The following is a 14,457-nucleotide window of genomic DNA, read 5'->3' on the forward strand; positions in this document are numbered from 1 at the left end:
GCCAGTTCTGGATCCACAAAGCAAGGACCCTTGGATCCCATGCCTCCTTAATTTCTCAGTAAGCTTTGCATGGGGTACCTAATCAAGTGCCTTGCTAAAATCCATATAGACTACATCTATTTGCTCTACCTTCATCAATGTGTTTAGTCACATCCTCAAAAAATCAGGCTCGAAAGGCACGACTTGCCTTTGACAAAGCCATGCTGACTATTCCTAATCATATTATGCCTCTCCAAATGTTCATAAATGTTAAGTTTAGAGGACTCTTGAAGGGGTTCAACTTGGATCCAGCATAACTAAGCAAGTTCTTAAAGCATAAACTGTTGTTGATGAAGTATGTATACGATAACGTTTTCTTATCCAGAATATCTTACTGACCCTCTTCTTAGGCTTATCAATGTGGAATTGCTATTTCTAAGTATTAAAAGTAAATGATTCACAAGGAGCTGAAAACAACTGCATTGTTGTTTTTATGGGAGAGGAAAGTGAAGAGGTGTTAAAGGAACTTGATTTATTTTCCACCTAAGGCTTGACAGAACACTCAAGATTCCCATCAATTCATTCATTGGAACAGTGGCTGTAGAAAGAAAGCACAGTAATGTGTTCCATGGAAATAAATGAAAACCATTACATATAATGATGTGTGTATTCATAGAATCATAGAAACTTACAGCATAGAAATATACTGTTTTGGCCCACTGCATGCATGCCAATCATGATGTCTATCTATGCTAGTTCCATTTGCCTAAGTTAGTCTGTATCCGTCCCACCCCAAGTACATTTCAAATGGCTTTAATTGTTGTAATTTTATCTGTCTTCACCATCTTTTCAAGCATCTCATTCCAGATATTCACTACCCTTTGAGTGAAAAACATATCCCTCAGATTACCTTTGAATTGAACTAGTTATCGCTAGTTCTAGACTCCGTTACCCTTAGAAAAAAAAGTTTTGATGGTTTGTTACATCCATGACATTCATAAGTTTCTAATGCTAATCCTCCTCTGTTCCAGTGATAATAATCTCAGTCCATCCAATCTCCTCATAACGACACTCTACATTCTAGGCAATGTTATTGCATTTCCCTTGTACTGTCTCAGTGTAATGATGTGATGAAATGATCTCTATGAATGGCATGCAAAACTTTTTGTTTTATTTTATGTCCATGCATGTGACAATAACAAACCAATTTACTAATTTACCTCCTGGAGAATAACTTTGATATTTTTGGTGTTCTTAATTTAGGGTCAGTGCCTCATTTCTGAATTGTTATTTAATTGTTTATTGACCTCTTTGTTTCCAGGTGATGCGCTGGACAGATCATGTCTGAGGTACAAGGAACTGTTGAGTTCTCAGTTGAGCTGCACAAGTTCTACAATGTGGATCTCTTTCAGAGAGGGTGAGATTCTGTACTTTCTTGTTTGTAAATGCTTCCTAAGAATACTGAAAGCCAAGACTGTTCTGTTATTTTAAAACTGAACAGGAGTACTTGACTTAACAAATCGTTTTCTTTATTGGGCCCAGCTTTAATGACCCCAATTGACATAAAGTGGGCATGGGCATGTGGAGATTAAAATCTATCCTGTAAGGGAGCTCCAACCCCAGTGTCTCTATTGACTAGATGAGCAGTAGTGTGCAAATGTCCTTTAAATATGCAAATAGGGTCTAATGACATCATCACCTTGACATATTCTATATGCCTAGTCTGAGGTGAGTGGAGAAGCTTTGATGGTTTTCCAATTCAGCCATACCACTGGGAGTTCGCTTGTGTTCCACTAGCAGATTTGAAGAACAAACAATTTTATTTAAAAGTTTCCTTCGCGGCATAAGGAACAAAGATGCTGCCAGAACTCATTCTCCTGCTGGATCTTATTGCCCTCTAATGCTGTTGTTGCCTCCTATTGCCAGATATCCTTCCTTTTGCCAGCTAAAGTGTGGATTAAGTTGAGCCTCTATACTCCCAAACTATGCACATTTAATTCTTATGCATTATATTCATCCTTCATGTTAAAATTGTGAAATTATTTAGTCTCAACTGTGAGCTAAGATAACCAGAGACTACTTCATCCAGTTTTAATATGAAATATAATGAAAAGTGACTCTTAGGTGATGGGATATATATTGTGAGAGGCAGGTAAAGTAGTTTTTGTTTCACATTTGAAGGATGTTGCCTAACCACTGAACATATCCAGCATTGTCCGTTTTTATTTCAGATATACAACCTTTGCAGTTATTTTTAGTTTTCAGAATGCAAAGATGGGTGTTTTGGTCTGAAATACGACAAAAGAGGAATGGAATTTGTGATGGAAGTGTTTATAGTGAGACTGAGATAACTGATTTTTAGGATGTTTTCAAGCAGTGAACAATAAATGAACTGAATCCAGCTCAGTTAGACAGTGGAGACAAGTTATTTGGGGAGGATGTCAACAGTAAATGTGTCAAAGGTTGCAGGTACATCAAAACAATGCAAGAGTATTGTGGTTTACAATTAAAGTCAGGGAGAGTGCTGTTTCTAGCTTTGATGTAGGTTGTTTAGAGCTGAGTACAGGGATTGGACCATGACTGATGCTTCAAACATGGATTTGTGCAAAAATAGACTTGAAATTGATCAAGGTCCTTGGAGAGGAAATATTTCTTGGGTTTAAGGCAACAGTTTTCAAGAATAGGAGGTGAAATGTATGTAGAAGAGACAATTGATGGTAGATTTAAAAGGGGATATAACAGGAGATCAATTTTTAATTCAAACTCACAAATCAAATGGGAAGAGCACCTGCAGTAACAGTCAAACTATCCATCAACGTAACAAAACTATACCTAGTCATTATTTTAAGGTAGCACTTTGGCAAACACACATCAACAATCTTGAGAATAGACTGAGTATGGTAACAAGGAAATATAGCAAAGCTGATCTAATCAATGTGAAAACACTCCCATGGTTAGTGTAATGTTTTACATAAAGGAAGATCATTGTGATTGTCAGTGGTCCAACACAGGAATCATTGTGGAAGTTACTGATGACAGTCCCCCAGCCCTAACCATCTTCAGTTGCTTTGTCAATAACTTTCCTTCCTTCATAAAGTTAGAAGTGGAGATTTTGATTGATGTTTGTGCAATGTGCAACTCCAAGGCAAATGGAGCAGCCCATGTCTCTAGATGAGTAAAATCTGTGGTTTCAAAGTGGCAGGCAATGACCACCTCCACAAGAGAATATCCCCATCTATCCTTGGCATTCCAGCACACCACTGTCAATATCCTACAAGTTACTACTGAGCAGAAATGCACCAACCATATTAAAAACTTGAGTCACATGAACAAATCAGAGGCTAGGCATCCTGTGACAAGTGACTCATGATACCCCAAGACCTGTCCACCATTCACAAGGCTAAAGTCGGGAGCATAACGGAATACACATAATTTGGATGAGTAGGGAAGCAGCAACTTTCAAGAAGTTTGACACAAACCAAGATAAAAAAGATTGCTTGATAGGTTCTCCATCAAGCCATACTAACCTCCATCACAGGAACACTGCAGCTGTATTGCACATGCTCTCCAGAATTTCCTGCAGATAATTGTGTAGGCTACTCCAGCAGAACTTTGCTGACCTGTAATTTCTACCACCAAGGAGAGTGAGGGGAGAACGTGCATGTGAACACTGTCACCTGCATCTTCCCCTTAATTTATGCATCATCCTGACTTGGTAATATATTACCATTATGTTACCATATCCGGTCAAATTTCCTATTAAATAGCACTGTGGTGTTTCTTCACCAGAAGATTTGCATCAGTTAGGAGACTTAGAGTCATATAGTACAGAAGCAGTCCCTTTGGCCATTGTCTGCACAAACTATCAATTGGCCTTTTAGCTAATGCTACATTAACCCTATTTTAATTTTCCCGCATTCTCATCAGCTCCCCTAGATTCTAGCCCTTACCTGCACAATTTACAGTTGTGAAGTAACCTACTGCCCCATCTTTGGGAGCACCTGGAGAAAATCCAAATTGTCATAGGGACAACATGTGAACTTAACACAATGAATACCCAAGGTAAGGATTGAACCTTCATCCCTGGCACAATGATACACTGACTCACTATCACTTTGTCAAGGGCAATTGGGATGGGCAATAAATGCTAGTCATACCCAAGTCTGAAAATATATCAAAAAAAAAGCAAAAGCATAAGAGTTGTTTTGTTGGAACCCCACAACTAGTTGGAGGATATAATTAAGTCTTAGCTGTCATGAAATTTAATTGCATTGCATCATTTTGAAAGATTTATGTGACTTGTTTTAATTATCAATGGAATTTGACAATGTCCAGTTTCAGCATGCTTCATATCAGGAAAATAAAACCAGCCACGTCTTGTCGTTTGTCACCTTTGCAATCCTGTTGCTGAGATGGCATCTGAACTGCAAGGCTTTAATAGGCTTTGGGGCATCTTCTTGAAACCTGAACCATTGTGCTCTGTCCATAAGACTCTGTAAGACATGGTCCCACCCCCCTTCCTGGGAAACCTGCAAGTTAAGTAAAATCTGCTTTATTTCCAGTATGAATGAATTTCTGGATCAGCATTATAGACAGAATGGATCAATTCCTCCTAATGTAATTACAGCTTCATAAAAATGTTAATACTGCAGCAAGATCATCGGTGTATTGACAACGTAACAAAGAGCCACTTATAAATGTTAATGGCTAGTGTCTTCCAACTGCCCTCTTTAGTGATTGTGTAGCATTTTTGCTTCTGCGTTGGATAATCATGATTCAAGTCTCAGTCCAGGGCCTTAGCCAAAGACTTGACATAATAGTGAAGTACTCTGGGGGGATGCACTGAAAGGACTTATATAAGAACCTAAACCGATGCATCTTTTGCACGTTCAGATTGCTATAATAGATCCTTTGTCTATTTGAGGAAGACTGGGGGAGGTATAATCTCAGCATATTTTTCAATGTCCAATCTAACACCAACAATGCATTTGTTTTATTACTCTGCATGTCGGCGTTGCTGTGGTTCCCTGTATAACAACGATTGCACATCAAAAGTAATTTATCAGCTGTGAAACACTTTGGGATGATATGAGTACTTGGAAAGCTTTTTTTAAATGTTCCTTCTTTCTTTTGTACCTGGAAATACAAAATGGCTGTAAAATGTCTTAAGAGTTACAGTCTGTTTTAATGAGTTCCCAAAAGTGGGCTTGATTTATTTTACCATGAATCTACTGTAAATGTGTTTATTATGAATACTTTTCCACTTGGGACTGTTCAGCTGCACATGAAGTGTAAAATATTGAAGTAGTATTGCAGTGAAATTGTAGGAAATGTGTATCTTTTATACTTAGTTGAAAATATTAATGAGTGGCTCCTTGATAGCTCATTGAGTTCATTCAGTGAGAAACTGAGCCAGCAGGCTCTCACCTACCATTGGTGGTTTTCTAAACAAAATTAGTGCAAGGGATCAGGATTACTAAGGACCTCAGTTCCAGTTCTGTATTTCACACTGATCTCTTCTGATGGATTCTGGAAATAAAAACATCTACAAACTCACTTTTAGATGAAAAGCTGTGGTGTATGGAATAGAACTGTGTTTCCCAACTTTTTTTAGCACCATGCTCCCCCCAAGGAAGTTTTATATTTGCCAGTGGCCCCCTAAAATACCATCATACATGACAATGCCCCTCTTAGGCATAATATACTTTCTGGTGCCCACCCCCATAGTGTAAAAACATGTTTACCATATGCTAACATGAGAAAAATGATTCTGCTTTGACTCTTTATTTGTCTTTAAACCTAGCTTACACAATACTTGTGTGCTATACGGCAGCTTTGATATCAGTGTGATCCTTGGTTGTGGTTTTTAGCAAGAGTTGAAATATCTGTTTCAAGTGGTGACAGCAAAAGCCTTAAGCCCCCCATGCATAACAATGGCCAAGCAATTTCTACTTTATGGGAGATGTGGTTCACTGCACTGTGGACTCTTTTAACAAGGAAGGAGGATGAAAATGCAATAAAGAGCAGTACAGCTCTTCAAAGACCAAGAAACTTAGTATGACAATATAGCCACATACCACAAAAGCCAACATTTTTGAAAAGCACTTTTGCTTCTTCATCATTCATTGATGATTGTTCTTAACCTTTTACAAAAGAGAATCTTTTTATAAACTTTTCATTTTTGATAAACCATACATATGCCATTAGCATTGCCACGTTGTCTCTCATAGTTCACTCATTCAGGTGAATCCTAACTTCTCTTTTTGTAGCTCTGTGCATAGTTGATACTCAATGCCTTCACTCGTTTCATCAATACAAGGAGCTACAGAGCTATTACTCAGAGGAATTGCTTTTAAAATGCTGATACTCATTTTGAGCACAGTGGTGAGCACTTCTGATATAGCAGGCATTATTAATCTTTCACCAATAGTACGAGATTTTCCACAGTTTGCTACCTTGAGACCACTATCAAGATCATTTTTTAACTTTCTTGGTAAATGGCTTAAGTGTGCAATGCTGTTTAAATACTTCTTTCATCTTCTGGAACTGAGTAATACCATAAGAAGCCTTTTCAGGGTCTCTTTTATGAAAGTGATCCAGCAGTCTTGATGGTTTCATGGCTTTATTAAACAGTACAGTGTAACAAATAAGAGAAATGGGCCGTCACTGATCTGACAGGAACAGAATAAAACCGTACTCCAGGTATGTAACATTGTATTGACACACTTTCTGTAGTTTCTTTTTCATAGCAGGATTAGAATTCAAGTCTTCACTGCCTTCAGACTCAGAGAAAATACTGTGTGTATTTATCCATCATAAACAGGGCTAAATTAAAATAAAAAATGAACACAAACTGGGAATGCCAATTGGATGTTGACTACAGCAGCAAGTTGACATGGATGGAACAATGGTCGTGACACACAAAGGAACGTCGAGGTGAAGATGAGGACTATCACAACAGTGAAAACTTTGCTGGCAAGGATTCAAATTCGACAAGCTACCTTTATACTATTCCCATTAGCGTGATTGACCAATCATGTTAGGTCTCATAACCCCCAAAGATAGTTCTTAACCGCCATTTGAAGCTGAGGTCACCTTAAACACCTCGGGAGGAATCCTTGGGGTCAGCAGGTTCACTGATTGGCTCTATTTCTCTGTTGGTTCCAGCCAGCACTTATATTGTTGCGTGACCTGTTTTCCGTAGATCTGTAGAGAAAGTTGAGCGGGTGTACTTGACTTATCAATTGTTAAATTGCATGAACTCTTTCCACGCCACAAGTCAAGGGGAACTGCTGGGCACCCTGGTTGCTATCCCCAATTACTGGTATCCCTAATAATGCCTGTTTGGTTGGTGAGGTTGGATGAGATTGCTGAGTTTCAGATGAATTGTAACGGCGAGTGCTCGCACCTGCAGAGCTGTGGTTCTACTTGTGTTCCGGTAGCTCAAGCTTTGTGTTTCGGAAGAGCCTGCCTTATTATCAGTCAGTCAGGTTTTGTGTCTCAAGTTAGGGTGCTGCTTACGAACTCCCCCCCCCCAACAACTTGAATGCCCCCCCATAACTTCTATTTACCTCAGTACATGTATCTGCCCCCATAGGGAATCACTGGGTTAGAACATAGGGCATTCAGCTTAGGAACAGGCCCTTCAGGCGACAATGTCTACACCAAATTAAACTTAATTCCCACCTGAACATGATTATTATCCCTGCATTCCTATATGTTCTTGCATCCATCTAATCCCATTATACGATCTGCTTCTACCACTGCCATGGCAGCCCCTTTCAGCCACTTACCATACGGTGTTAAAGAAAACCCGCCCTGGACATCTCCTTTAAACTACCCTCTCACTTTAAATGCATGCCCTCTGGTTCTGGACATTTCTACTGTAGGAGAAGGATTTTGAATGCCTACCCATGCCTCTCTTAAATTTAATAGATGCTCCTATGATAATTGTATTCAAATGATCAGTCTACTCAAACAGAAAAAAATAGATTACATTATAGCAATTTTGGTAGTGATAAATGTCTGTTCGTGTCCAAAATCAAGTTGGAAGTAAAAAAAAGTAGAGTTCTTCATTTAAGGAATTGGCACTGTGATTTAATGGGATATACTCCCTTCATGAGAATTTATAACTTGACTAGAGTTTCACACACATTTCCACTTGCTAGATAAGAGACAGCAATGGCATTTGTTTGCGGACACATTTAAAATGGTTCAGTGCTGTTAAAAGCAAATCTGCAGGCTAGCTTTGGGACAGATCAAAGTCAGAGAAGTTACGGAATGGAGCAGGATGGTGTGTACTCGAGTGTGGGGATGAGATACCATTTTTATCGGCTAGTTGCAAATAGAATGAGAGGTCATGCTTTGGTGATGCAGCACGAGGTTTAAAAAGAGCTTGGGTGCTTTTTGGCGGGTGGCAAATAGCACAGGGCCAATAAAAAGAAAGGAGGCCACTGTTGGAGCGGTTATTGTGTGAGTGGGGAATTGTTACTGCTGTCTGGCTTTGGCTCAACAGGCTTAGGTGAGACCAGGCTTGGGCAAGCACAGGTGGAGGTTCTAAGTAAGTAAGTAATAAAGTTGCTTAGTTTTTTTACAGTTAGTACATGGCTACTACACTCAGAATGGATCCGAAGGTAGTGGTACGTTCCTTGTTTGAGATGTGGAAAATTTGGGAGATCTCCAGTCTCATGGAAAACTACATCTGCATGAAATGTATTGAGCTTCAACTCCTTGGAAAATGTGTTAACGAAGTGGCATGGCTGTGTTGATTACAAATGAAATTAAATCCTTCGAAAGAAGTGACATAGGATTGGAAGGTGTAGAAACCTTGTGGACAGGGTTAAGAAACTGCAAGGGTAAAGAGACACTGATGGGAGTTTTATACAAGCCTCTAAACAGTAGCCAGATGTGGACTAGAAATTACAACGGGAGGCAGAAGACGCATGTCAGAACAGAATTAATGGTGTTGTGTATGTTACCTGGTTACACAACAATGCTATTAATAAAAACGCTGGAGACGGGAGCTAAGTTTCATGGTTATTTACTGGCAGAATCCGAACTTTAACGCACACGTACAGATCAATATGTGCCTAATAATGTATGCGCAATATGTGCCTAATAACGCATTCAACGATGTGTTACTAAAACATAAAGTAGTCCCTTATTATACTGTAGGCTACAAGGTACAATGGGGTATTTCAATAGGCAGGAAAATCAGGTTGGTGCTGGATCCCAAGAGAAAGAATTTGTAGAATGCCTATGAGATGGCTTTTTAGAGCAGCTTGTGGTTGAGTCCACTACGGGAACAGCAATTCTGGATTAGGTGTTATGTACTGACCCAGATTTCATTAGGAAGCTAAGGTAAAGGAACCTTTAGGACTCAGTGATCATAATGATAGAATTCACCCTCGGTGAGAAGGGGAAGCTAAAATTAGATATATCAGTATTAGAGTGGAGTAAAGAGAATTGCAGAGGCCTGAGAAAGGAACTAGCCAAAGGTGTTTGGAAGGCGACTCTAGCAGGGATGATGGTACAACAGCAATGGCTGGTGCATTTTGGGAAAGTTCAGAAAGTGCAGGAAGGATACATCACATAGATGAAGTATTCCGAAGGGAGGATGGGGCAACCATGGCGGATGGGAAGTCAAAGACAATATAAAAGCTAAAGAGAGGACATGTAATGTAGCAAAAATTAGTGTGAAGGTAGAGGATTGGGAAACTTTTAGAAATCAACTAAAAGCACTAAAAAGGCATAAGGAGAGAAAAGATGAATTATGAAGATGTTAGCTAATAATATAAAAGAGAGAACAAAAATTTCAGATACTGTATATAAGGAGTAAAAGAGAGATGAGAGTGGATATCGGACTGCTGGAAAATAATGCTGGAGAGGAAGTAATGGGGGATAAAGAAAAGGCTGAGGACCTTAATAAATATCTTCACTGTGGAAGACACTATCAGAATGCCAGAAATGTGAGAGTGTCAATGGGCAGTAGTGATGTCAATGCTATTACTAAGGGGAAGGTGCTTGGGAAACTGACAAAAATGATGGTAGATGTCATCTGGCCCAGATGGACTATGCCCCAGGGTTCTGAAAGAATTAGCCGAAGAGATTATGGAGGCATTAGTAATGATCTTTCAAGAATCACTAGATTCTGCAATGGTTCCTGAGGACAAGAAACTTGCAAATGGCACCACTCTTCAAGAAGGGAGGGAGGCAGAAAAATGGAAGTTATAGGGAAGTTAACCTGACTTCAATGATTGAAAATGTGTTGGAGTCTATTATTAAGAATGAGGTGGAGGATGAATGCGTGGCTGAGGGATTGGAGCATGGGGCAGGGATTCAGAAAGGGTGCAGAGGAGATTTACAAGGATGTTGCCTGGATTAGGGGGGGCATGCCTTATGAGAATAGGTTGAGTGAACTCGGCCTTTTCTCCTTGGAGCAACAGAGAATGAGAGGTGACCTGATAGAGCTGTACAAGATAATGAGAAGCATTGATTGTTGGATAGTCAGAGGCTTTTTCCCAGGGCTGAAGTGGCTAGCATGAGAGGGCATAGATTTAACGTGCTTGGAAGTAGGTACAGAGGAGGTGTCAGAGGTAAATTTTTTACGCAGAGAATGGGTTAGTGTGTGGAATGAGCTGCCTGCGGCGGCGGTGGAGGTGGAAATGATAGGGTCTTTAAAGAGATAGGTACATGGAGCTTAGAAGAATAGAGGGCTATTGGTAAGCCTAGGTAGTTCTAAGTTAAGGACATGTTGGGCACAGCTTTGTGGGCCAAAGGGCCTATATTGTGCTGTAGGTTTTCTATGTTTCTATGATGAGGTTTTAGGGTACATGGAGGCACTTGGTAAAATAGGCCAAAGTCAGCGTGGTTTTCTAAAGGGGAAATCTTGACTGACAAATCTGTTGGAATTTTGTTGAGGAAATAACAAGCATGATAGACAAAGGGAGTTAGTGGATTTTCAGAAAGCCTTAGACAAGATGCCCGCATGAGGCTGATTAATAAAATAAGAGGCAATAGTATTTTGGAAAAGAAACTAGAATGGTTAGAAAATTGGCTGACTGGCAGGAAGCAAAGAGAGGGAATAAAGGGGGACTGTGGATGAAAATGTTCCAAGCTAAAGATTTTGATAGACAAAGGGTTAATATTGGCTTTTGAATATGGAGACTAGTTTGCAGCTTAGTTTGTAAGAGATCTGGCCTTGATTTTTAGCAGAGCCAAGTCTTAGAATAAATACTTTCAGTTGCTTATCTTGTAAGAATTAGCCTCAAGGAAATGAGACAAACTGTCTGTTCATATAAAGTTATGCACATGACTGAATTTTTAATTTTTGGCTGTTGCTATGGGTAGTTTAACACAAGAGAACTGCATGTGAACCTAGCTTATCTTTTGCAATTCACAAGGTTAATCGAACACCCTTTGATTTTTGATCGATTTGTACATGTATAAAAGGAACTATGCTGTCTGTATAATTTGGCATTCGAAACCCACTGTTAATGGTCCCACTCCCCACGATATTGTGAATAAAGCTCTCTTTACTTCGAAGTCCATGTCTAATTTACTTGCGACCAACTTTAATCGAATTTCCTTAGCAAATTCTTTTCTCTAACAGGGCCTTTTCTGGTTGGCTGCTGGTGACTAGTGGTGTGTTGCTGGGGTAGGTGTTGGGATCGCTTCTTTTCATGTTGTATGTCATTGATTTGGATGAAGGAATTGATGGCTTTGTGGCCAGATTTGTGGATGATACGAAGACAGGTAGAAGGGCATGTAGTGTTGAGGAAGCAGGGTGTCTGCAGAAGGACTTAGACAGATTAGGGGAATGGGCAAAGAAGTGGCGGATGGAATGTAATGTAGGAAGTGTATGGTCATGCACTTTGTCAGAAATATTAAAGGTATGGAATATCTTGTAAATGTGGAGAAAATTAAAAAACCGGGTGCAAAAGGACTTGAGAGTCCTCATGCATGATTCCCTTAAGCTTAGCATGTGGGTTAAGCCAGTGTTAAGGAAGGCAAATGCAATGTTAGCATCCATTTTAAGAGGACTAGAATACAAGAGCCAGGATGTAATAAAGCACTGTTTAGACTACACTTAGGCATATGTGCTGGCATTGGCATTGGAAAGAGTTCAGAAGAGGTCAGTGAGAATGATCCTAGGAATGATAGGGTTAACATGTGAAGACCATTTGATGTCTTTGGGCTTGTACTCACTGACGATTAAAAGAATGATGTGGGATTGCATTGAAACCTATTGAATATTGAATGGTCTAGATTGAGTGGATGTGGAGAGGATATTTCCTATATTGGGGGTCTAGGACCAGAAGACACAGCTTCACAATTGAGAAATGTCCATTTAAACCAGAGATGAGGAAAAATTTCTTTCATCAGAGGGTGATGAATCTGTGGAGTTTTTGCCACAGACAGCTGTGCAGGCCCAGTCTTTGGGTATATTTAAGGTGGAGTTTAACAGATGCTTGATTAATCAGGGCATTAAAGGTTGTGAAGTCAGGAGAATGGCGTTGTGACAGATAATAAAATAGCCATCATGGAATTGTGGAGCAAATTCAATGGGCTGAATGGCTTACATCTGCTCCTAGGTCTTATGAGACAATGGCTGTAGTGGTGGAATGTGGGGGATTTTTAAAAGTACAGCCTGATGGGACAGTGGGTTGTACAGGTGGCAAGAACCTCATTAAGGTTGGCGGTGAGGAGGGGACTGTAATCTGTCCATGTTGAACTTAGTAGCTACTTTTAATACAATAGACTTCACACAGGAAACAGTGAGTGATTTGTAAAATATAGCTACATCCCAATGATGTCCTTTGAAATGATGAATTCACTATCAAAATAAATGTTTTGTTGTGAGTAAACTACAAAATCGTAGATCATAATCTCTCTATCTAAGAAGCTGAACACATTTAAGACAAGCAGGAATTACCAGAGATAAAGAAAACATGCAGCAAGATGAATGGTTACAGGAAGTACCTGGCCATTTTCTCTCTGGATTGGACTTCTGTGGGAATTGGGCACAAACATTTATACCTAGTGAGTTTGGCTAGTTTTCACTATTTATATATAAAATACATAACAAACAATGGGTCTACTTGAAACTTCTTTTAGAGGAGCTGACTGGCCCACTAACATTGTACCTATACTGGAATGTCAACTCCAGATAGCGACATCATCATATTGCTCATCACGTGATTTCATAATAGTCCATTGCACTAGCAATAGTATTCATTTAGAAGTCTGTAAACAAAACCGTAAATGCATCACATGACCCTTTCCTTTTAGATAAATAGATAGGACTTTATTGATCCCAAAGGAAATTACAGTGTCACCGTACCATTACAAGTGCACAGATATAAATATTAGAAGAGAAGTAGAAAGAATAAAAAATAAGTTACCACAAACAATCTAACAGGAGGGGCCATCACTTCCATGGCTATCGGTAGGCTCATTATAGAGCCGAATGGTCGAGGCTAAGAGTGACATTTCACGCTCTTTGGAGCGTGTTGTGTTAGCTTATCACTAGAAGTGCTCCTCTGTTCAGCCAAGGTAGCATGCCGAGGGTGAGTAACATTGTCCAGAATTGCTGGAATTTTCCATGGGGTCCTTTGTTCTACCACAGTATCCAGAGTGTCCAATTTGACTGCTATAACAGAGCCAGACTTACTAGTCAGTTTACTGAGCCTGTTGGGCTCACCCAGCACACCACCGTATGGAAGATTGTACTGGTGACAACAGACTGGTAGAACATGTGAAGGAGAGGATTGCCTACTCCAAAGGACTTCATTCTCCTCAGGAAGTAGAGGCAACTCTGGGCCTTGTACACAGACTCTCTGTTGGTGCTCCACTCAAGTCTGTTATCTGGGTGCACCCCAGGTACCTGTACCTGTAGATCCTGATCATATCCAGCTCTTCACTATCAGTAGTAACAGGGAGCAATGCAGGCTTAGTCTTCTTAAAGTCCATCAGAGTTTCCTTGAATTGAATTGCCTTTTTTTCGTACATCCTTCACATACATGAGGAGTAAAAATCTTTACGTTACATCTCTGTCTAAATGTGCAATGTGCAATTCATAGTAATTTGTAATATATTTAGGACAGTCAATATAACATAGAAATACAATTGTTTCAGTGTGTTAATCAGTCTGATGGCCTGGTGGAAGAAGCTGCACCGGAGCCTGCTGGTCCTGGCTTTTATGCTGAGATACCGTTTCCTGGATGGTAGCAGCTGGAACAGTTTGTGGTTGGGGTGACTCGGGTCCCCAATGGTCCTTCGGGCCCTTTTTATGCACCTGTCTCTGTAAATGTCCTGAATAGTGGGAAGTTCACATCTACAGCTATGCTAGGCTGTCTGCACCACTCTCTGCAGAGTCCTGTAATTGAGGGAAGTACAGTTCCCATACCAGGCAGTGATGTAGCTAGTCAGGATGTTCTCAAATGTGCCCCTACAGAAAGTCCTTAGGATTTGGGGACT

At 39.9% G+C, this 14,457-nt stretch overlaps 1 protein-coding gene across 1 annotated transcript in view; it reads left to right on the forward strand.

Moving 5' to 3' along the window:
- The window catches only part of fam135b (family with sequence similarity 135 member B), a 361,633-nt gene that overhangs the window by 79,709 nt on the left and 267,467 nt on the right, over positions 1 to 14,457 (forward strand). The window contains exon 2 of the mRNA XM_073048301.1: positions 1,301 to 1,396. Coding sequence (XP_072904402.1) covers positions 1,320 to 1,396 — 77 coding nt within the window. The 5' untranslated portion in view covers positions 1,301 to 1,319. The remainder of the gene's footprint in view (positions 1 to 1,300; positions 1,397 to 14,457) is intronic.

Source organism: Hemitrygon akajei, chromosome 1 (assembly GCF_048418815.1).
Source record: "Hemitrygon akajei chromosome 1, sHemAka1.3, whole genome shotgun sequence".
NCBI classification, from domain to species: domain Eukaryota; kingdom Metazoa; phylum Chordata; class Chondrichthyes; order Myliobatiformes; family Dasyatidae; genus Hemitrygon; species Hemitrygon akajei.